General features: G+C 38.3%; 1 protein-coding gene across 5 annotated transcripts in view; it reads left to right on the plus strand.

Annotated features, from left to right (window-relative positions):
• Nucleotides 1-16,653, plus strand: part of RAPGEF6 (Rap guanine nucleotide exchange factor 6) — a gene marked incomplete at both ends in the record, with an annotated part of 241,187 nt that extends 224,534 nt beyond the window's left edge. For 3 of the 5 annotated variants that reach the window (XM_079703306.1, XM_079703304.1, XM_079703305.1), the window contains 6 exons: nucleotides 3,129-3,320; nucleotides 5,864-5,998; nucleotides 11,129-11,357; nucleotides 12,943-13,445; nucleotides 15,703-16,017; nucleotides 16,628-16,653. In XM_079703306.1, coding sequence (XP_079559432.1) covers nucleotides 3,129-3,320; nucleotides 5,864-5,998; nucleotides 11,129-11,357; nucleotides 12,943-13,445; nucleotides 15,703-16,017; nucleotides 16,628-16,653 — 1,400 coding nt within the window. The remainder of the gene's footprint in view (nucleotides 1-3,128; nucleotides 3,321-5,863; nucleotides 5,999-11,128; nucleotides 11,358-12,942; nucleotides 13,446-15,702; nucleotides 16,018-16,627) is intronic. The other 2 variants (XM_079703308.1, XM_079703307.1) reach the window with 1 other exon arrangement.
• Between the last annotated feature and the right edge of the window lie 5,713 nt (nucleotides 16,654-22,366).

Genomic DNA, 22,366 nt, shown 5'->3' on the forward strand with positions numbered 1-22,366 from the left:
TTTTTCATAACACTAAATGGTGTCTCACTACCATTGATTTTAATACTGATTTAAAATGAGAAAACCTGTGGGTCTTTCTTAAACTGAAAGTTAAATTGTTTTGTGAAAATTTAATTCAATTCATGTTCCTTTATTTTAGTTTGAGAGTCTTTGATTTTTATTGCATCATTGATTTTTAAATGTTTAAATAAATTCCAAACCCAAACAATAGTTGATTGGCAAACATAGAATTTGGTTCTTCATAATAAGTATATATGTGTGAGTTTTGGCACTCACCTGTGACCTCTTTTTTTATATTCAAAGTAGTCTCTTGATTTTTTTCTTTGTACTATGGCAACTATTAAAATAAGATGTCAGTATGGAATTGATTAGTGTTGGGGGGAAAATGTTTCATGGCTCTAACCAAAAGTTGGTAACATCTTGGATTCAGTCAGTTGATGTGCTACTGCCTATTATCCCCCAGGAGCACTTTGCTTTGACTTTCTGAGATATTCCCTAATCCTTTTTTTTTTAGAAGATGTTGGGGGTAGGAGTTTTATTAATTATTTTTTATTTATTTTTGCTGTGTTGGGTCTTCATTTCTGTGCGAGGGCTTTCTCTAGTTGTGGCAAGTGGGGGCCACTCTTTATCACGGTGCACGGGCCTCTCTTGTTGCAGAGCACAGGCTCCAGACGTGCAGGCTCAGTAGTTGTGGCTCACGGGCCTAGTTGCTCTGTGGCATGTGGGATCCTCCCAGACCAGGGCTCGAACCCGTGTCCCCTGCATTAGCAGGCAGATTCTCAACCACTGCGCCACCAGGGAAGCCCCTTCCCTAATTCTTATTACCCAAAATATTCTCTAGGTTCTGATAATAAAAGCATAGTAGCTGACTATTGTAGCTGTGCTGGGACAGGTTAAACACTTTTATCTTGGTGTTTAAAACAAAAATATCATGGAGTATTGAGGTTGGACCTGAATTAAAACCACCCTGAATAATTGCCTGAAGAATTAAAAGTACTAAAAATACTACCTGAAGGAAGAAGTTTTTTTCTTTGGACTATAGTATTGATTTTATACAGAGGAGGCAGCTTTTTGTTTCTTAAGTCAGAGTTCTTAGTTTTGTTTTTTTTGTGTGGTACGCGGGCCTCTCACCGCCGTGGCCTCTCCCGTTGCGGAGCACAGGCCCTGGACACGCAGGCCCAGCGGCCATGACTCACGGGCCCAGCCACTCCGCGGCATGTGGGATCCTCCCGGACCGGGGCACGAACCTGTGTCCCCTGCATCGGCAGGTGGACTCCCAACCACTGCGCCACCAGGGAAGCCCAAGAGTTCTTAGTTTTTAATTCTGATGTTCATCTTCAAGTATACTAACCATCTACTTATAAATATCTCTGGTATTCCCATGTATAGCTGTTGAAATAATTTCACTTATTCAACAACTACCTGTTAAGCCTCTGTTTTCTATCCATCACTGGACACACAGGGATATAGTAGTGAACAAAGTAAACAGTCTTTACAGTCATGTTAGTTATAGCCTTGTGGGGGGAAGAGACATTAATTGATTAATCTCACAGACAATTGTATCGTTACAGTTATCAATGCTGTGAAGGAAGGATACAGGATGCCTTGAGAACATAAAACGGGACCTAATCTAGTAGCTGCAGAGTGTGGGTTATTAGGGAAGCTGGATCATGCAGGGTCTAATAGACCTTGTTTTAGGGATTTGTGTCTTTATCCTGAGAGCAGTGGCAAGGCATCTAAAAAAGTTTGTGTAGGGCATTTGGAGAAGGAAAGTGGCACGATAGGGCTTCCCTGGTGGCGCAGTGGTTAACAATCCGCCTGCCAATGCAGGTGACACAGGTTCGAGCCCTGGTCCGGGAAGATCCCACATGCCGCAGAACAACTAAGCACACGCGCCACAACTACTGAGCCTGTGCTCTAGAGCCCTCAAGCCACAACTACTGAGCCCACACGCCACAACCACTGAAGCCCACATGCCTAGAGCCCATGCTCTGCAACAAGAGAAGCCACCACAGTGAGAATCCCATGCACCACAACGAACAGTAGTCCACCCAGCTCACCACAACTAGAGAAAGCCAGAGTGCAGCAACGAAGACCCAGTGCAGCCAAAAATAAGTAAAATAAATTTTAAAAAGAAAATGGCATGATCAGATTTTCATGATGGAAGAGTCATTGCACTCTTGTATGGAGAATGACTTGAAGGCATGCTAGAATTGATACAGTGAGGGGAGTATTTCAGTAGTATAAATGAGAGGATGCTAGCTCTTTGGGTTCCAAGTGCTTCGGGGCTTTGGTGCACACATGGCCAAGTTCAGGAACCACACCATGAACAGCAAGTCCCATACATGGCACAGAAATGGCATCAAGAAACCCTGATCACAAAGCTTTGAATCTCTGAAGGGGGTGGAATCCAAGTTCCTGAGGAACATTAGGTTTGCCAAGAGGCACAACAAGAAGTACCTGAGGAAGATGCCAGCCAAAAACACCAAGGCCATGCGTGTACCTGCCAAGGCTATATAGGCTCTTATAAAGCCCAAGGAGGTCAAGCCCAGATTGCAAAGGGCAGCAGCCACAAGCTCAGTTGACTTGACTACATCGCTCACCCCAGGCTCAGGGAAATGCTCATTCCCACATCACCAAGGGTCTCAGGCTCCGCTGGCCAGAGGCCAAGGCTCAAATCAGGGCACAGGGTGCAGCTGCGACTCTGGTTCTGGCTTTCAAAGGTTGCCTAGGCACCAAGAAAGGCTCTTCTGTCACCGATACGAAGACAGAAGGACTGATGTGACCCCTGGGGTGTTGTCTGCTTGGGACGGGTGTCATCCTGTGTTATTTGTAGAAATAAACCTGAGGTAGGATCTGTCAAAAAAAAAATAATATAGATGAGAGGATGTTAACTTGGCCATTAGGATGATGGTGCAGATGGAGCTAATTAAGTCTATTATCTTAATTTAGGGAGTAAAATTAACTTAATTCTACAAAATTTTTGAAATAATACATGAAATTTTTGTTAGGAAAATTAATCTTCTTTGTGTTAAAAATAAGTGGTTTTAATGAGCCGTGTACTATTGTCAGTGGTAACAACCTTGCCTTAAATGCAGAATTATGTATTTCTTACTCTCTTCTATTAGTGACCAAGAATCTAAGTGAGAAAAGATCAGTCAGGTCATCAGAAATGTCTCCAGTGCCTGTGAGGTCAGCTGGCCAAGCAGCTAAAGCCCATTTGCATCAGTCCCACAGAGTGAGCCAGGTGCTTCAGGTGCCAGCTGTAAATTTGCACCCCATCAGGAAGAAGGGACAAGCAAAAGACCCTGCCACACTGAGTGAGTATTCACAGTTAATATTGCATTCATTTAATTGAAATTTTCAGGCGAGTAAAATGGAAAATAATTACAAATATAAATGCTTTGGAGATCAGCTATTGTAGTTTGTGTAATATAATCAGCACTCATGAGTCAAAAAATGCTTCATTTTGCCTATAGGCGCCTAATGCTTCATTTTGCTGTATTCAATGACTGCATGCATATTTTAAATACTGATGTTGGAATTCCTATAATCATATCAGCCAGAAACGTACAGCAGTATATTTGGGTACCAACCAATGGCTTACTGCATTTACTGGTGCATTTACTCAATTATCTAATGCAGATGCAGCCTATGAAATTGCTGCATCTAAAAATAATGAAATTGCTTCTTTCTAAAAAAGACGGTTTGTTGGTTTTTCATTAACGACCACTTCTGAAAACCTAGCTTGGGGACAAGAAGCAAATGTAAAATATATAAGTATAGACCATGCTTTTTTTCCTCTGTTAGGCCATGTAGATGTTGTCCAAATTACTTTCATTTGTTGTTTTAACAGTATCACTATTTTAGCTTTCAAATGCGAAGCTAGATTAGATTTGGTCCCTAACATTATTGTTTAGTTCATGCATTATACATAGGACATATTCAGTAGAACCTTGTGAATTTACTTTGATACTGTTTTGAAATCCAAAGTTGAATAAGAAATGCCCCTTCCTTTGCCAGATTTTCAGTCTGGTGTTACAGACATTCACACAAATAGATAACTTCAGTATATGTAACGTGTTCACTGTTATGCCAGGAGCATGTACATAACATATAAAAGAACAAAAGAGGGAGGGCTTTTAGGGTAGACAGAGGTAAGATAGTGCTCCAGAGAAGGCCTTTTGGAGATAACACCTAAGCAGAGTCTTAAAGGTTGATTAGGAAGGAGGTAATTAGGCAAAAATTCCAGAGAATTTGCTTCAGGCAGAAGAATTTGATATCTACAAGGAGCTACAGGCTGTTTGCTGCCTCTGAGTACAAAGCTGTAGAGTGTTGAGAGACAATAATAATTAATGCTAACACTTACGGAGCACTTACTGAATGCCAGACACGGTTCTAAGTGTTTTACTAACTTTATATATTATGTTCATTTAATCTTCATAATAACCCTAAATATAGATAATACTCTCATTCTACATAGGAACCATAGAAGGTCTAAGTAACTTATACACCATGAGTAAGAGATGGAGCTGGGAGTTGAGTCCAGGTTAACTGGCTCAAAATCCTTACTTTTAACACAGTACTAAACAGTGTCCCAGGATGAGGAGAAGTGAAGTTATAGACATGCCAAAATTATAACATGACATGCTAGAGGAAAGTTGTCAGTGGGCAACTATTAAAGCAGTTTGAGCAAGGCAAGATTATGGTCCAGTTTATGTTGGAGGAGGTCTATAGTAGGAAGGGCTGTGAGATTGGAGTTAGGGAACCTTAATGGAAACCTGATGTAGCAACGGGAAGTTGCCCAGAGCCTGATCTAGTTTGGTGTCTGTGGAAATGAGTAGAGAATTGGATGCAAAATGGGTGAAGTTGATTTTTGTGGTAGGAGTGAGACCTGGGACAAGTCTAGCTCTGATTTCTTACTTGGATGTCATCACTTGAGAGGCAGTGTTATTTGTACCAGGTAGCCCTCTTCCCTCTTGCTCTAATATGACTATTATTTATGTGATAAATATATTTATATTAAAATGGCACTTAATTAAGAGTAGTGTTTGTATACTGTGTTTTAAATTTTTTCAGTATCAAAGGGCTGCTTGTTACTATGCTGAGTACTCATCAAAGCTGGGCTTACTTTACTGGTTAAAAACAGTGTCAATACCTCTGACATTTTTTCGAGAGGATGTATGTAAAAATACCAGTGTATTTGAAAGCATTGCTAAGTTTGAACTATGCTTAAAAGGACCAGCTATTGGACAAGAGTGATGATAGAACTTTGCAGGAATGTTTCCAGTGGGCTCCATACTATTTTTCTATAAATTCATGATTCTATCTGTTGTCTACTTCTCTTCTGTAGTGTGAATTTAGTGCTCTTGAAAAGGGCTGGACTGGCAGCCCTGCAGCTTCTGTATACCCACAGCACAGATGCACCACAGGTAGTGACAGTGCCAACATCCCTACACTGCCCCTGCCACATGCCTCGCCCTGACTTGGAGAGGCCACCTCTAGAGGGGAGGGAAGAGCTTGAATCCATGCCTTCTCTATTAAGATTTCCAATAAGTGTGTCAGTTGTGTGGGGTGGGACACTGTACTCAGACTGTTAAATCAATATCCCTTATGCCACAAAACAAACAAAAAGCTATTATAATCTGATCTGTGCTGACTGGCTGAATGTGAACAAATAACCTGGAGGTGAGAATCTCTGTATGCTGTTACCCAGTAATTTAGTCCCCGTTTGTCATTTATACATTTCAGTTAACTACACTAGCCATTGTGCATCATGGCTTTAGTTATGTAGTAATTTAGGCAATTGCAGACATTTAAATTGTGAAGTGATACTTATTTGCTTCTTTGATTTTATTTTTAGATACAAGTTTACCTCAGAAAGTTTTAGGAGCAACTGAAGAAATAAGTGGTAAGAAACATACAGAAGACACTATTTCTATGGCATCATCCTTACATTCTAGTCCTCCTGCATCTCCTCAAGGTTCCCCTCGCAAAGGTAAGATAAAATAGTTCAGGCTAGTTCTTGTTAAACCAAACAACACTACGTGGCACGTATTTTGCTTTTGGTCTATGGTAATAATAGAAAATGTGAAGAAAAGTGTAACTGGTAATACTTCCTGAATTTTCATGTTTTAGATTGTTATTTATATGGTTTTCAGGTGTTATGCATCATGGAGTTAGGACTCCTGCATTCAAAGTGTGGTCCTTCTTTGGTGGAGGACAAGTATAGATAAGAATGAAGGCAGAACTCACAGTTGTTTTGGTCTGTGCAAATTCTTGATGTTATTCAAATTACCAATTAATTCAAACAGTTCTATGGAGTATTTTAAAATAAGAATGTCTACAAGAAATTGTTTTTAACCAACTACAAGATTTAGGAAATGAAACAAATATTTAGGATGATACATTCCTTTCTTTAGTAATGGAGTGTTACTACCTTTTATTAATCAGGATTTATAATAACCTATACAGCACCCTTGTGGATTTTTACATTCATGCTAATGTAGAACCTTTTGAATTAAAACATCTGAAATTGCTCTTCTTTATTTATCTATGTTTTCATAATTCAGACTGAAGCTCTTCTTTTTTTGACTAGCCTGGGTAGTATGCATGTAAGATGCCATTTCATGTCAGCTGCAAATGTAGCATTCTAAATAATGTGTGTGTTTCTTACATTGGCCCTCCACATTCTCTGTGTACCCTGGCGAAAAAGACTCCTTAGTCATGGCATTTCACAGATGTAAAAAAATTACATCCTTGAGTAAACACAGTACAGAATGGTACATGGTCAGAGAGAAGACAAGTTAATGAATTCTAGCAGGAAGGAGAAGCTTCCAGAGCTTTCCTCAGCTCCTGTGTTCTAAGTTTCCCTCACTTTTGAGGGTTCTTTTTTATTTTTGCTGACTATGTGACAGCAGAGTGGTACAGTGATGCCAGACCTTAGTTTGAATCCTGACTCTGTCCCTGGTGACGGCTGTGTTATTACAAGCAACTGATTTATGAGGTCAGGTCTCCTGTCTATAAGATGGGTTAGGGACCACCTATTTTAGGACCTTATTTAAGGATTAAATGAAATAATATCTGTAACTCTTGAGACGTGGCGAGTGTTTAGTAAATCGGAGTTTCTCTTCTTCTTCCCTGCTGCCACTCCAGGGCAGTATAACTCCATTACTGACCCTCTTCACTTAGCTGAGACTGGCTAGAATTTTCATTCAGGTTTTACTAAGAAAAGCTTAGTAAAAATCGCATAGGACATATAAAAGTATACATAATAGATGTGTTTGTAAAACACAGGTTTCTGTTCCTGTTGTATACAGCTCATATATGATTTGGGAAGGCACACAGATATCTTTCATCTCTTTACTATGTATGTATCCTATCCAGAGTACCCTTTATCAGGTCCCAAGGATTGGGGCTAGGAACAGTGCCTATTCACACAGATGGTCCAGATGAACAATGTCCATATGCTCTTAATGCTCTTTCAGGAACATCTTTACACCCTCCAGAGGTCCCATTATAGACAGTTCTCTAACCAGGAAACTAGTTGAATTGGATTTGGTGTTTTATGGGTCAGTGTGACTTGTGGGAAGAGGTGTTAAGAACAGGAATTTCCCCATTGCTCTTATTCCAAACAAATGCATTTTAACCACTGGAATAGAGAAGTCTTTTCTCTATTGTGTCTTTCAGTATGTGGCCAACAGTTCACCATGATGTTTATAGATTTGTGAGCCTGTCATAGTCATGTTTTGAATCCTTAGAAATCTGACAAAATTCTTTTCTTCAAAACTATTTCTGCTTGTTTATTTCCATAGACAGGTTTTTACCAGTGGTCCGTGATTGAACAAAAATGTCATTAAACTAATTATGTTATTAGAATCTGTTTCTAGTTCTTGCTATACTTTGGAATAGTTCTTTGTTTTCTAACAGTTAAGAAAATAAGCCTACGTTCGCCATTTTTAAAAGGAGAATTTAACAAAAAAGAACTGAAAAAGTGAGACATCGAGAGGGCTTAACCTTTATCTTCCCCAGTGCTTCAGGCAGGCAACTTCTCTACCTTGTAGAGAAAATAGGATCAGAAATTGTGCTTTATAAATACATCTATTGTATATACTATTTATATGTCCTATCTGATTTTTGCTAAGCTTTTTCTTAGTAGAATCTACCTGAAAATTCTAGACATAGTTACTTTGAGAAATAATTCTGGTTATTTGATACTCTTGTCATATTTTGGCTTATGATTTTACCAGCTTGGGTTACTTTCAGCAATTTTTTATTACCAGCTTATTCTGATCAAGGTAAGCTTTCTCCTGTGTTCTGTCTTGTTTATGCTATATAGTAGAGTCTCCATGCATTAAAAAATATGTTGCTAGATTTCAATTTTTCAGATATTGTCAAGATGTTGGAATTTTTTAATAGTGAAATGTTATAAAACCAGGCTAATTGTGATTCATTGGAAAGAATTAATTGACCATGACAGGGTTTTTGCATCTCTCCCTCCAGTTGGCAGTATCATATCTGATCACAGCATCCTGCTGCGCCTCTCAGGGTCTTCCTCATCCCCTCCCCGTGAGTCCAGCACCAAGATCAGTGGCCACAGCTGCCCCGGAATAGGTGGGGTTTACTTGCAAAAGAAAATCCAACAGATTACCAGGAGCACAGCCAAAAGAACAGACAGGACCGAGAAGGCCACTGAGGAGAATAGAGACAGGACAAGTTGTGAGAACACAGCCAGAAAAAGAATGACATCCCCGTTTAGAAGATTTAGGGAAAGAACTCTTTCAAGGGAGAGACTAGCCAACAGCAAAAAAGAGGACGCAGATCTCAATCAAGCTACAGAAAGCTGTGAGAAAGTGAAGGATGTTGGAAGCAACATCAAAGATGAGAAAGGGAATGACATCTTCAATTCAAATAGCCGAGGCAACAGTAACACTTTAAACTGCTTCTGTACGCGATTCAAGTCTAAAAGGAGAAAGACACTCTGATGAAGTTCCTTACTTTACTTTAGTGTGAAATTTGTTTTCATTTATTAATGGAAATGTAGCTTAAATTAAGTCATTTGTCAAATAAGGCTCAGACAGACAACTTACTAAAATACTATTTATGAGCATTTTATGATTAGTGTTACAGGTCCTCCAACAGCAAAATCATATCCGTTTAAAGTGCCTTATTTGTACGTATGTTATTTTGCTAATGTTAGTAAACTTAATACTCTTGTTTTCTGTAGTTGGCTTTATTTCCTGCTGGTAGCAGTTGGGTCTGTGAGTGCAATAAGTAGAGGAGGCTTTTTAGGAACCAGTGTTTACTTTTACATTAAATCCCCCAGTAACAATCTGATCAGAACCTTTGCCTTAGATAACTGTGTTGCTATCTTATTACTGCAACTACTTTACAAGCTAAAGTGAAGTGTTTGGAAGGCAAGAAACTGTATCTTGTCCACATAAACTTTTTTATATCATCCACTTTTCATATATACTCTGATCAGAGGAGGGAGGAGATAGTCTAACATAGCAGGTTCAAAAACATCTAGGAAACTTGTTAAAAACTTACTGTGTCCCACTGCAGACCTTGTAAATTTGAATTGCCAGAAATAGGCCCGAGAATGTGTATTTTAATAAGCCTTCCAGGTGATTCTTAGAGTTAATTATATTTGACAAGTACTGATCTAACAGACATAAGAATGAAATTATTTTTAAAACAGTAAAGCAAGTCTATCCCCCAGGATAAAAGAACAATGACTTTTTCTTTTGAGGAGGAATTTTTTTATTTTTTTTAGTTTATTTACCACATCTATTTTCTTGGTTCTCTTGAAAACTGACCGATCACTTCATGAAGGGCCCTGAGAAATAGCAGTGATCCCAAGATCAGAGAACTGGGGTAGGAGTCAAGAGACTGACTTGCCTTGGCTTGTCCTGTGCCTGGCACAAAAGCCAAATGCAGATCACACATTTTCTGAGTCTTAATTTTTGTTTTTGAAATAGTTAATGACACTAATTAATAAAGTTATTATTCAACAATTTTTTTGTAATAACTTGAGCTATATGTGAGTCTAAAGCCTATAGTTCTTCTTGAGATTTCTAGGAATGGACCCAAAGGTCATGCACCTAATCAACCTCATTCTTCTCTCAGTGAACAAGAAGATAATTGTTTACTTCTTTGAGACCTACTCCTTGCTGGGATTACTACAGCATTTTCTTTATTTCTCAACAAAAGAAGTTTGGTTACTTTTCTAACAGTTACCCAAACAGACGATTGTGTACATTAGCTATCATGCTGCAGATTTGTTTTTGGAACCTTCCACCTTACTCCATCTCCACCCCTTCATTCCAGAGAATGCTAAAGAAAATCTCTCTAACTATATCTGCTGTGGAGTAAGTCATAGAGCAATTTAAAACAGGTAGATGCTGGGTTTTTTCATGTTACATTCTTGTAAATCTGTCAGTTCAGCTGTTTAATGTAATGTTCTGCTAAATTGGTGAAGAAAAAGGAAACTAGGTATAAGAGTAAGTCCAAATCTAAAACAATTTATTTAAAAATACTAAAACAATGGCTTTTAACTTGGGGCAAGACTTCTTAGGTGACAGAAGCAAAATATCTAGGGTATTTGCAGTTTGAAAAAACAAAAATAAAATTCTTTCCCTTGAGTCCTGACTCCCCTTACATACCCCTGCCTCGAGGTAGTGTTTTGGACACTCAGGTCAGGCCTTGAAATATTTATATTAATCAAAGGGGAGGGGACATAGGGTTAAAAAGAAGTTGAGAAGTTCAAGATGTCTATTTATTAATGTTTTGTAATATATTTAATGCCTCTTGTTTTATTAAATGCTTGTAGCTATGTGAGAGCCTGGGGGCAGATTTACCTTTGAACTAGTTTTCTCAGTAATACTGGGTTTTGACTTTCTATTTCTTGAATTTGGAATTAGATTGGTGCCGTGTGGGTAGGTAGGTGAATGGATATGTAAAGGAACATGTACAGAAAATCGGCACCATTACATCTACATAGATGGAAATTGACATTGATACTCACTTTATGTTTTGTTCTTTTTATATTTTTCTTTGTCCTCTCCCTGACCCTCCCCACTCCCGTTCCCTTGTTTTGTAGTTTGATCAGTTGTCTTCTCTCATTCAGGTTATACACTTATACCATCAGCTAAATCTGACAACTTGTCTGACTCCAGTCATAGTGAGATTTCTTCACGGTCCAGCATTGTGAGCAATTGCTCTGTTGACTCCATGTCTGCAGCTCTACAGGATGAACGGTGTTCCTCCCAGGCTGTGGCAGTCCCTGAATCCACTGGAGCATTTGAAAAGACAGAGCACTCCTCAGGGATAGGAGACCATAGTCAGCCTGGCCCTGGGTAAACATCCTTGCCTGTGTTCACATCACAAAACCCAAGCCGAGTGGCCACTGCAAGCAGTGCTCCCTAATGTGAACCTAAAACCACCCCCACCGAAGGGGTAGTTGAAAGAACAGGAGAACCAAGCATGTATTCTCTATACTGAATCTGCAAATAAGTACTATTTTGAAAGCTATATGGGTGCTCATTTTTTAAGTGTTACTGGATTCAAGTAACTTACATCATGTATCTTTTCGATCAATAAGAACTCAAAGTGAAGATGCTATTGGTAGGTGGGAAGTAGTTCTTGCATTCTAGCTATAAGGTTAGAGATTGCTCAAAAAGAGTGTGTAATGGGAAGTACCCTCAGTGCTATACACGTTGTAGACAGATTGGGAGAGTAGGACTAGTCTTTGATCGTTACTCTCTCAAAGTATGATTTGGCGAGTAAGAATTATCAGCTAGCAAAAAGTCAATTAAAAAAAAGTTAACTCTAAATTTCTATTTAGAATCAAACAAAATGGAAATCTACAGAAAGCACTGAGAAAGTTGATTCTAAACTGATACTGTTAAATGTGGTACACTTTAATATGAAAAATTTAAGATATAGTGAAGTATTATCACCATACTTGTAAGGGTTTCTAAACTATGGTTCTCTAGACCAGGAGTCAGCAAACGTTTTCTGTGAAAGTTAGATAGTAAATATTGTAGGCATAGCTGGCTGTAAGCTCTCTGTTGCAATTGCTCAAACCTGCTATTGTTGCACCAAAACAGCCTTAGACAATTTGTAAACAAATGGGCATGCTGTGTCCCAATAAAACTTTATTTACAAAAACAGGTAGAGGGCTGGGTTTGCCCTTGGGCTCTAGTTTGCTGATCCCTGCTCTGTATGCTCTGTACTATAAATCAGGGAGTCACAAACCTTTTGGGGGGTAGGCAGGTAAAGGCCCATTTAAAGGAGTACATATTTTAGGCTTTGCAGGCTGCATATGGTCTCTGTCTCAAAATCTTTGGAGTATTTTGTTCCATTTTGTTTAAACCCTTTAAAACGTAAAAACCATGCTTTGCTCAAGACCATAAAAAAACAGGCTGTTCGCTTGATGTGGTCCATGAAACTAAGTTTGAGAACCCTTGCTATAAATGATAGAATTCATTTAGTAGTAGCTAACTGGGGAAGTTGCTGTTTCCTTGGTACCTCAGAGACACTGAAAAATAAAACATGGTTCCTGTAATTGAGGATTCTTAATTCTGTGTGCATGGAGAGAATCTAGTGTTGCATTATGTTGACCAAGAATGAAAATGTATACTTAATTTTATTCATTTCAAACCTCATCCTTCATAATAATTCAAGAAAAATTCTGAGGAAGCCTTTTAAGTATTTGAGTTTCTTCAGTGTATGTTTCGAGCTAAGTATTAACATTAATGCCAGTACAAGTTTAGTGATGATTGATTACAGTGTCATTTTTTTCCACAAGGTTATGTTGGCATTAAACACTTGTGATGCATGTTCTGTAGTCTCTTGTAGGCAGTAATACTTGAAATGGACTGAAGAAAATTTTTCCATTAAGCCAATAAATTACTTTTAATTGTGTATCTCCAATTTTAGGTGGACACTCTCAAAGCCATCACTAATCAAGAATTTAGCTGTCTCATCTTCTGTGAGCAGTGACGAGATTTCTCATGAGCATATCATTATAGAAGCAGCTGATAGTGGTCGTGGAAGTTGGACTTCCTGTTCAAGCAGCTCCCATGACAACTTCCAAAGCCTTCCAAACCCAAAAGGCTGGGATTTTTTGAACTCTTATCGACATACCCATTTGGATGGTCCCATAGCTGAAGTTGAACCCACTGACTGTGAGCCCTGTACCTGTCCTAAAGGCTGCTCTCGAACTTGTGGTCAGTGTAAAGGAAGCCTAGAGACTAATCAGATGAGGCAGAGTTGGGCTTCCTCTAGTTCTCTGTCTGATACATATGAACCAAACTATGGGACAGTTAAACGGAGAGTGTTGGAGAGCACCCCATCTGAGTCATCTGAAGGCTTAGACCACAAGGACGGCATCGACCCTGTTTATAAAACTGTTACTTCGAGTACAGAAAAGGGCTTGATTGGTAAGTTGTGTGTTCTTTGTCATATCTGTGGCATTTAGAATTTAAGTGGTAAAGTGATCTTGGCCCAGAATTTTATTCTTGGAAAATTCCCTTCTCTTACTCTAATCTCTCTTTCCTCCCTCCACATGCAAATTATTTTCCAAAAGTTCATGATTTCTCAAGGGCTTTGGGGCAGATATTCAAGCCATTTAAAATGAAAAAGCTGACATGCAGGAATTTAATAAGGGGGACAGGTTTATATGTCTTGTTTTGCTTTTGAGATCTTTTTGGTTTTATTAAGAAAATATTATTGCATTACTGTGCAGTAGTAATAAAGGGATTATTCTCTTTGCCACCTCATAAATTGTTTGGACCCTACTTGCTTTGCATACATGGTAGAAACTTTGAATCTGATACTACTTTTAGGTAGTACAAGTGATTGAAAAAGTGTGATAAAGAAGTCCAAAATAGGGACTTCCCTGGCAGTCCAGTGGTTAAGACTCTGTGCTTCCACTGCAGGGGCCACGGGCTTGATCCCTGGTAAGGGAACTAAGATCCCACATGCTACGCGATGCAGCCAAAAAATAAATAAATAAAAAAGACCCAAACATTTTTCATTATACCCTCCTAGCACATATCATAGGTGTGCCAGCTTCTGTTTGTGGATTCTGTTCTAACCATGCACAGCTTTCTTGGTGTATTCTTTTAGTATTTGGCCGTCAAATACATTTTTTTCCTTATTCTTAAGTTTATATAAGTACCTAGATATAATAGCACCTGTGGTTTTTTTTTTCACGTGGAGTGACTGTACTTTGAGTCAATATTATCATAATCAACTCTATACTATATTCGTGATGTCAATTTAAACTACTAAACATATGAAAGACACGTGCTTTTTTTAGCATATTTATTTTTTTTTTTTATTTTTTTATTTTTTTATTTTTTTTTTTTTCTTCTTCTTTTTTTTTTTTTTTTTTTTTTTCTTTTTTTTTTTTTTCGGCAGGTGAGTTGTTACACACTCCTTAGCGGATTCCGACTTCCATGGCCACCGTCCTGCTGGCATATTTATTTTTTACTTGTCAAATTTCATTATAGGTTGGATTTTTTAGTTCATTCATTTTTTTCCAAGGATTTTTTATTAAAACCTTTTAGGTAACTGTTATATGAATATACAAGCATGTGTGTGCAAGGATGTAAAATCTTTCTCTTCTTATCCATTTGGGAAAATAGATTAAAAAAATTTTTTTTGTTCATTTCTAGATGACTCTGGGCAAATCACTTAACATTCTTCATTCTTGTCTTCTTTTCACAACCTCTCCACCCCCTCCCCACTCTATTCTCCTCAGATGGGAATGGAAATCCTTTCTGACCTTGATACTACATGCAGATTTTACTGGTAGAGTTGTACAAATTTCAACGTGGGCAAACTTGATTCTCTAAGGGGAGAATTTAATGATCCTTTTTAATTTATTCTTCTTGAATATAGATAGTGTTTGTATTTTAAAAGTTACTTACATGATCAAGATGCTCAGAGCCATTTGTCCTGTGAGTCTTGTGGATTGGTCTTAATTTCATGGAACTTCCTTTTTAACTTATTTCTGATGCTTTTTGAAGCTTTGCCTTAGACCCAGGGTGTACAAACTTAGGGCAAAAGATTTTAAGTCACCATTGTTTTTAATGTCCACTGAAAATCAGAGAAACTTAATTTAAGATGGATTTCCTAAAATTATGGCTTTTCTTCTCGCTTAATCACAGAGCAGAGGTTAAGAATAAGGTCCTTGAAGGAATTAGTTCCTCTTTAAAGTTGTTTATATGCCAGCACTGACGTGAAATAGCCCTTAAGTAGAGGGCCTAAATGTCATTTCTATGAAAATCCCCCCATTTAATAGAGTATAGATGTTCAGGGTGAATTCTTAAATGTCTCTGACTCATTCACCTTTGGGGCTGGTATTCCTTGAGGAATTTGTCACACACTTTTGTGATTTGTGGTCTGACCTGTGAAAGGAGGAAGCTTGTCATCAGTGTCATCTCCTTCAACTGTCTCATTCTATTTAATGTTTGTAAAACCCAATGTAGTTTATGTATTTTAAAAACAAGTTTAAATATCAAGTTTATTACGCTTATTAAAAGTGTTTTTAACCTGCTGCCATTGTGTTCAAATATATTCACTGTGTCAGTTTTTAAGTTCTATTTTGTCATTGTAATAAGTTTCAGTATGTTTTTTTTTTCATTTCTTATATTTTTCGTTAACATTTCCATTGCTTATTTTTCATGCCAGTGTACTGTGTCACCTCACCCAAGAAGGAAGATAGGTATAGGGAGCCACCTCCCACTCCTCCAGGATACATGGGGATTTCTTTAGCAGACCTAAAGGAAGGACCCCACCTACACCTAAAACCTCCAGATTATAGTGTGGCAGTGCAGAGGTCAAAGATGATGCATAACAGCCTCTCTAGACTGCCACCAGCTTCTCTCAGTAGCAACCCTGTGGCCTGTGTTCCATCGAAGATCGTAACTCAGCCTCAGAGGCATAATTTGCAGCCATCCCATCCTAAACTAGCAGATGTGACTGACGCAGATAGCGAAGCAGATGGTATGTTGACAAACTACCTTAATGGCTCTTAAATGAATTGCTAAACACATTGAATGGTCTTTGCTCTGGTATTTCACATAATCAGAAATGTTTTCTTTAACTGCTTTAGAAATCTCTGTTAAAAAAGAAATGCCTAAATACGATGGTGTGTTTTTTGTAAATGGAGAGGGCAAGCTGATTGTATTTAATAGCTCAGCATAAAAGGATAATTTTAAGAGGAGGCACTTGACATTGGTAGAGTTGTTTTACACTAATGCACGGACACTTGAAACTCCAAGTATCAAAATGTCAAATTATCTAAAATCATGCTAATCCTCTTATTAGCAGAACTCTTGACCAACTTTGCAGTTTGGGCAATAAATGAATTTTATCCTTTTAAACAATCTAGTAATAAAGTGGTTAAAAAGCAGTTCTGAATTCCAGTTGATTGTCAGCCTTCAGTGTGATCAGAACTCAAAAATGTCATTACAATAAAATCTGGCCTTTGATGGGATATTTGAGAGGATTTCTTTGTTGAAATTGACTAATTTTTTAAACAGATAACTAGATTGTTAGTTGATCTTCATTAATATGCTGACCTACAACTTAACTGTGTTTCTTTTATTTTCAGAAAATGAACAGGTTTCAGCAGTGTAGCCTTTGGATTGACCTGGCTGAAGTCTACCGAAAGTCACGGAGGAAGGAGTGGGCAGAACCAGCTCACAATTCTGCAGGCTGTTGCCAACAAATAGCTCGCTGCTCCTGCTGCTAACCCAGAGGTTTTAATCCCTGTACTCTGAGCAATGAGATAGCCCGGAATCATGCTTCCTTTCATTTAATCCCTGCAGATGCCTAGTTTCCTCAGCTATGGATGTTGTGCCTGGATACCAGTCTTCGCTTTGCACACCAGACCTGCCTTGGGACCACAGTTACTAGAACAAATTCAAACTCGAGTCCTCCCCATATATATCACTATAGATTTTCTTTAACATGTTATTTTTAAGATAGTAGTAGTGGTAGTATTTTCAAGCCATAGCTTGGGTTAACAGACAAATTCAGAATGTCTGCCAATACCAAGGATATTTTTATGTATTTGAAAAGTAACTTATTATTTGAAGTTTTGTGGTTTTGTTTGTATTTGGGAGCTCTTGTTAATTGATGTTCATGTTTGAGGCCATAAAACTGTCTCTGATCTGACCAAACTGAAGCCATCTTTACAGGATGATATGTCTGATCTATACAGAGAGGTAACCATCTATAGCACCAACGAAACGTAGGGTCTCGGTTTGAGTGGAACAGGAATCCCTTTGCTGTTGAGGTGTTAGGAAGGAGAATACTGCCATCTGCTGGTCAGGATTTGGAAAGCCAAATGAAGCTACCACAGGGTCCTAGCAGTCTCTTGGGAAAAGGAAGGGGTATGATGGGGTGTGTAGCAACCCTAATTTCCAAAGAATGAAATGTTTATCTTACATAACATGTATACCAATTCTTTCTGAAATGAAAGTCATTCTCTGTCTAACTGTAGCTATAAGTATAAATCCAGTAAATAGAGAATGAGTTCTAGACAGTTCTACTCTGTAGAAACCCATACCTAAAATTTTTCACAACTCAAATATGGAGTTTTTTTAAAGGACATGTTATCTTTGGCGGTATAGTCATGAAGAGCAATTTAGCTTTATGCGGTGTTCTGCAGCACCCACCACCCAACCCCCATCTCACAGCATAAGGCTGTTTTTAATCTTCATAGACCCTGCAGCTCCCAGTTGCCTGCAGGTAAAGCTCATTAGCACACCAAGGTCTATAACTGGTTGAAAATTTTGTGGGGGAAAGAGGAGCTAGAATTATGGAAGTGATTATTTCTTGGTTTTCACTTTAGGCCTTGAGAGGAAGGAGATATATATATAACAGCCTGTTGGGCGTGGCACTCTTAAGTATTTAATTAAAATTTCAGTGACTGTTTACTGGATGAGGTAGACTTTCCGCATTTAAAAAAGATTAAGTATGATGTTTTCTACATCTTAAGTTTAAATTTTTTCATTTGTTTTTTAGTGTAAAGGCAAGTGAAAGGTTAATAAACTTCTGTGACTACCAAAAAAAAAAAAAAAAAAAGCCAAAGCCATTAATGTGTACTACCCAAATCAACTTGGAGCCAAAAATAGGTTTACTTCTGAATGGTTATCCATATGTGAATTTATAGGATTTAGTTGGCTTATTACTTCCTTTTGAAAAGTTCTCATTTTTTCCTAGCTCTCTCTTCTCTCTATCATCCTCCTATTTCCTTCATTTTAAAATCATAAATCAGTGCCAACTGGTAAATGGCAGTAGTCCATCTTTTCTATCAAAATGATAATTTCTTCATTTTAGGAAAAATAGCATGTCTGAAAAATTCCCATGGGCAAAAAACTGTAAATACGAAACTTAAGCCTTAGAAATTAACCCCAGGTATGTTAGAATGAGGCTAGTTGGCTCCATAGCTTTCTTGGCCCATTGAAATGGAAAGTAACCTGGATCAAAAATCCTGGTTTGAAAGTCACACTGTAAAGGTTTGATCTATAAACAGTGGTCCTGTGATCATAAATTTTTCTTTCACTGATTTAGACAATATTATTTTCATGTCCAGAGCAAAACAAAGTGAAAGATATTTTTGCTACAACCATCTTTTTATCCAGTTTGGGTATTTATTCTCACCATTTTATATCCACTCCCCGGAAAAATGTGCTGTTTGCACAGTATCTGTTTTTTTAGCAGGTCTTTCAAACCAGATGGGAGCCTTCTCCATTGCTGTCCTCAATGTTGTGGATAATATCTTGCACAGAGAGTCAGAGGCTTGTGGTTTTGGACTTGCACCTTGTAGCTGCCTTTGTTTCCTGTAGCTTGAAATGTGAGTGTTTGGATCAGCTGATCACATTGATCAAGAACTAAAGCCAAATGCTTTCTAGTTTGATATGTATTTATCCCTTAAAAAATTGTGGCGTTTTGATCTTTATATTCTAATTTACGGTACATTCCTGCCTTCTCTTAGTTTGTCATGTGACTAGAACAAGAGAAGCCTTAACCTATACTTGCTCCAATTCAAAATGCCCGTTTGTTTTTATTTTATAAGTTTATAAGTATACTGAAGAGATCTATGCCCTCATTGTACCACAACTCTGAATCTACCAGGGCTATTGAAGCAGTAAATCCTCACTGCAAACTTTTGCCAAATAATAAGTTTCAACAAAAAAAATCTCTGCATAATGAAAGATTTGGAGAATTAGTAAATCCAATATATACTTCCATAAAGGTTTATTGTAATTTAATGGAGTCTTACTTTCTCCAAATGGTTACTTGCAGTATGATATTTGGGGAGAAAAAGTCTTTAAATGGTTTTTCTTGAGGGTGATGTCACATTGTCATTATCTGCATAACCACCTTGAGAATCTCTCCTAGGCTTGAAATGTGACAGTAATCATGGAGATATCCAAGAACAATTCTAATTTTTTTTTTTTTTTTTTTTTTGTGGTATGCGGGCCTCTCACTGTTGTGGCCTCTCCCGTTGCGGAGCACAGGCTCCGGATGCGCAGGCTCAGCAGCCATGGCTCACGGGCCCAGCCGCTCCGCGGCATATGGGATCCTCCCAGACCGGGGCACGAACCCGTATCCCCTGCATCGGCAGGCGGACTCTCAACCACTGCGCCACCAGGGAGGCCCAATTCTAATTTTTATAAAGTGTTTTCTCCCCTTTAAAAAGAAGGGGAGGAAGTTTCCTTGTATATTTAAGACTCTGAATATTATTTTGATACATATGTTTCTAAAAAATGTGATATTAAAGTAGATGTATCCCTTTAGTATTACCGTAAATGTGATATAGCAAAGGGATAAATCTTCAAAACAGTGTCACAGTACATTTTCAAATTTAAACTTGAACCCCAGTTCATCTTTAATTTCTGTTGTGCTTTCTTAAGGCTTCTTTACTTTTGATACACAGAATACAGTTGTACTTAACCTTTTAAAATTAAAACGTGAGCTGATCAGCAAAGGACAAAAACAAAACTGCACAGTCATAATAATCAAATAGCAATTATACTGCACAATTCAGTGATTGTAAAGTGTCCTGTAACAAGCAATGTTTGTCTCCTATTTTTTGATACCTCTTAAACTTACGTCTTTTAGAAAGACAGTGCCTCTGTATGCTTTTTGTATTTTTATTGAGTGTAAATATTTGTTATATTTTTGGTTAAGAGAATGTAAAAGTACCATTTATTATTATCATATCTACTAATACATTGGTGGAATCAATAAAGAATCTAATTAACCTTCTCTGCACTTTATGGCTAATGTATGGGAGCAGGTTATATACCCAGTCATTCAAGAGGACCAGTCTGGGACCTGCATTGGTGTGAAGGCATTTTTTGTTAAGTCTCCAGAGAAATTGGAATTGTCCAATTATGGTTGACATTATGGTATCTGTGAAACACCTAGCTATTGTTTTGTTTGGTTTTTTAAAAGTGTATTCGACTACAAACCAAGTTTAACAGTGGCTTAAACCCTATTGGATTGTTTTTCTTTTGTAACAGAAAAGTCTACTGGCAGACTGTTTAGGGCTGGTACGGGGATTCTACAGTTCTATTGTGGTCTCAGGGATTCTGACGTTTACACCTGAGGGCATCACCGCAGTGCTTCAAGAAGGAAGGGTTTGCAGGAAAGGTGCAAATGTGTATCCCTTTTATTAGCAAAACAACAGCTTTTCTAGAACTCCACTTGCATAATTCTGCTTACCTCCCACTAGTCAAAACTGTTACACGACCAGTGGCTGCAAGGAAACCTGGGAAATGAACTCTTTTAGCTGAGCAGTGGATGGCTCCAAATAAAAGTGGTATTCTTTTCAGTGAAGAAGGAAAGAATGGATATTGAATGGGCAGCTAGCTCAGTCTACCACAGCATGCCTATTACCCACTCCTTCAGGAAGTGCATTTACATGTAAGTGCAGTAATTTATTTATTGGGATCAGATCCTAGGACCCTGGCAGAGCAGGGGAAATTCTCCTTTAGTACTCCTTTGTAAAGTTTCCCAGTCGCTCCTCTGTACCCAGAGAATATTACTCCCCTGCTAGGTAAGGCTTCTACCTCCTCCCAGTTTACCCCCTCCCAACACACACACACCAAGGTTTCCTCAGGGCCGCTCCTTCCCCTGATCTCTCCACAGTTACCAGTTTATTCCTTTATTTCAAAAATATTAAATACAAGTGTAGTAGGTTGAATAATAACTACTTAAAAATATCAGACTCTAATCCCTGGAACTTTAAAGGTTACTGAAAAGGGTCTTTGAAGATTTAATGAAAATTAAGCATTCTGAGATGAGGCAATTACTTTGGATTCTCTGGGTGGGCCCTAAATGCTATCACAGGTGTCCTTAGAGGGGCAAAGGACGATAACACAGAGGAGAAGGCACTGTGAAGCTGGCAAGAGAGTTGTACCTGTGGGCAGCAGAATGCTAACAGCCACCAGGAACTAGAAGATACAAGGAAGAGCTCCTTCCTTAGAGCCTCCAGAGGAAGTGCCACCCTGCCAACATCTTGATTTTGGTCTTCTCACCTGTTGTTTCAACCACCCCACTTTCGGTAATGTGTTAACAGCAGCCCTAGGAAACTTATTTAATACATGCTACTGTTTTTGTCTGACTTTGAGGACCCAGAACCTGCGATTAAAGGATATAGTGGTCCATAAGTACACCACGGGAACTGTGAGCCCTGTCTCACTACCTTCAAGAAGAATTTGTTAAACCAAGATAAGAGAGGCCTAGAGGCCTCCTCTCCAGCAGCCTGGTCAGCCTATTGTTTTTCCAAGTGTTCACAGAAGGGACATTCCTATCATCCTTGCCACACTTGATATTTGTCATTTTTCTCATTTCAGGCATTCTGGTGAGTATGTACTGGTATCTTTATGTGGTTTTAATTTTAATTTCTATAATTACTAATAATGCTAAGCATCTTTTCAAATGCTTACTGGCCATTTGGATACTGTCTTTTATGAAGTGTCTTTTTAGGTCTTTTTTTAATTTGTTGCTAGAGTATTAAAATACAGTTGTTTTATAATGACTTGTATATAACAACCTTGCTCAATTCATTTATTAATCCCAACAGGTTTTAGAATCTTCTGAATTCTCCATATTCTCCTGGAAATTTTCTCCAGGCAGTGAGCTGGGGCCATGGTGTAGGGCTCACCCTTTTGTTTCTTAGGCTCTCAAGGATTATTATCTTTCAGTGCCTGGTGTCCAGGGTATTAAGTGGCATTGTTTTATACGTTTTGTCTAGTTTTTCAGTTGTTTCAGACAGGAGGGTAAAATGGTAGCTTCTCCATCTTGACCAGAAGCAGAAATCCACATATAAAAA

The sequence above is a fragment of the Hyperoodon ampullatus genome, assembly GCF_949752795.1.
Source record: "Hyperoodon ampullatus genome assembly, chromosome: 4".
In the NCBI taxonomy this organism is placed as follows: domain Eukaryota; kingdom Metazoa; phylum Chordata; class Mammalia; order Artiodactyla; family Ziphiidae; genus Hyperoodon; species Hyperoodon ampullatus.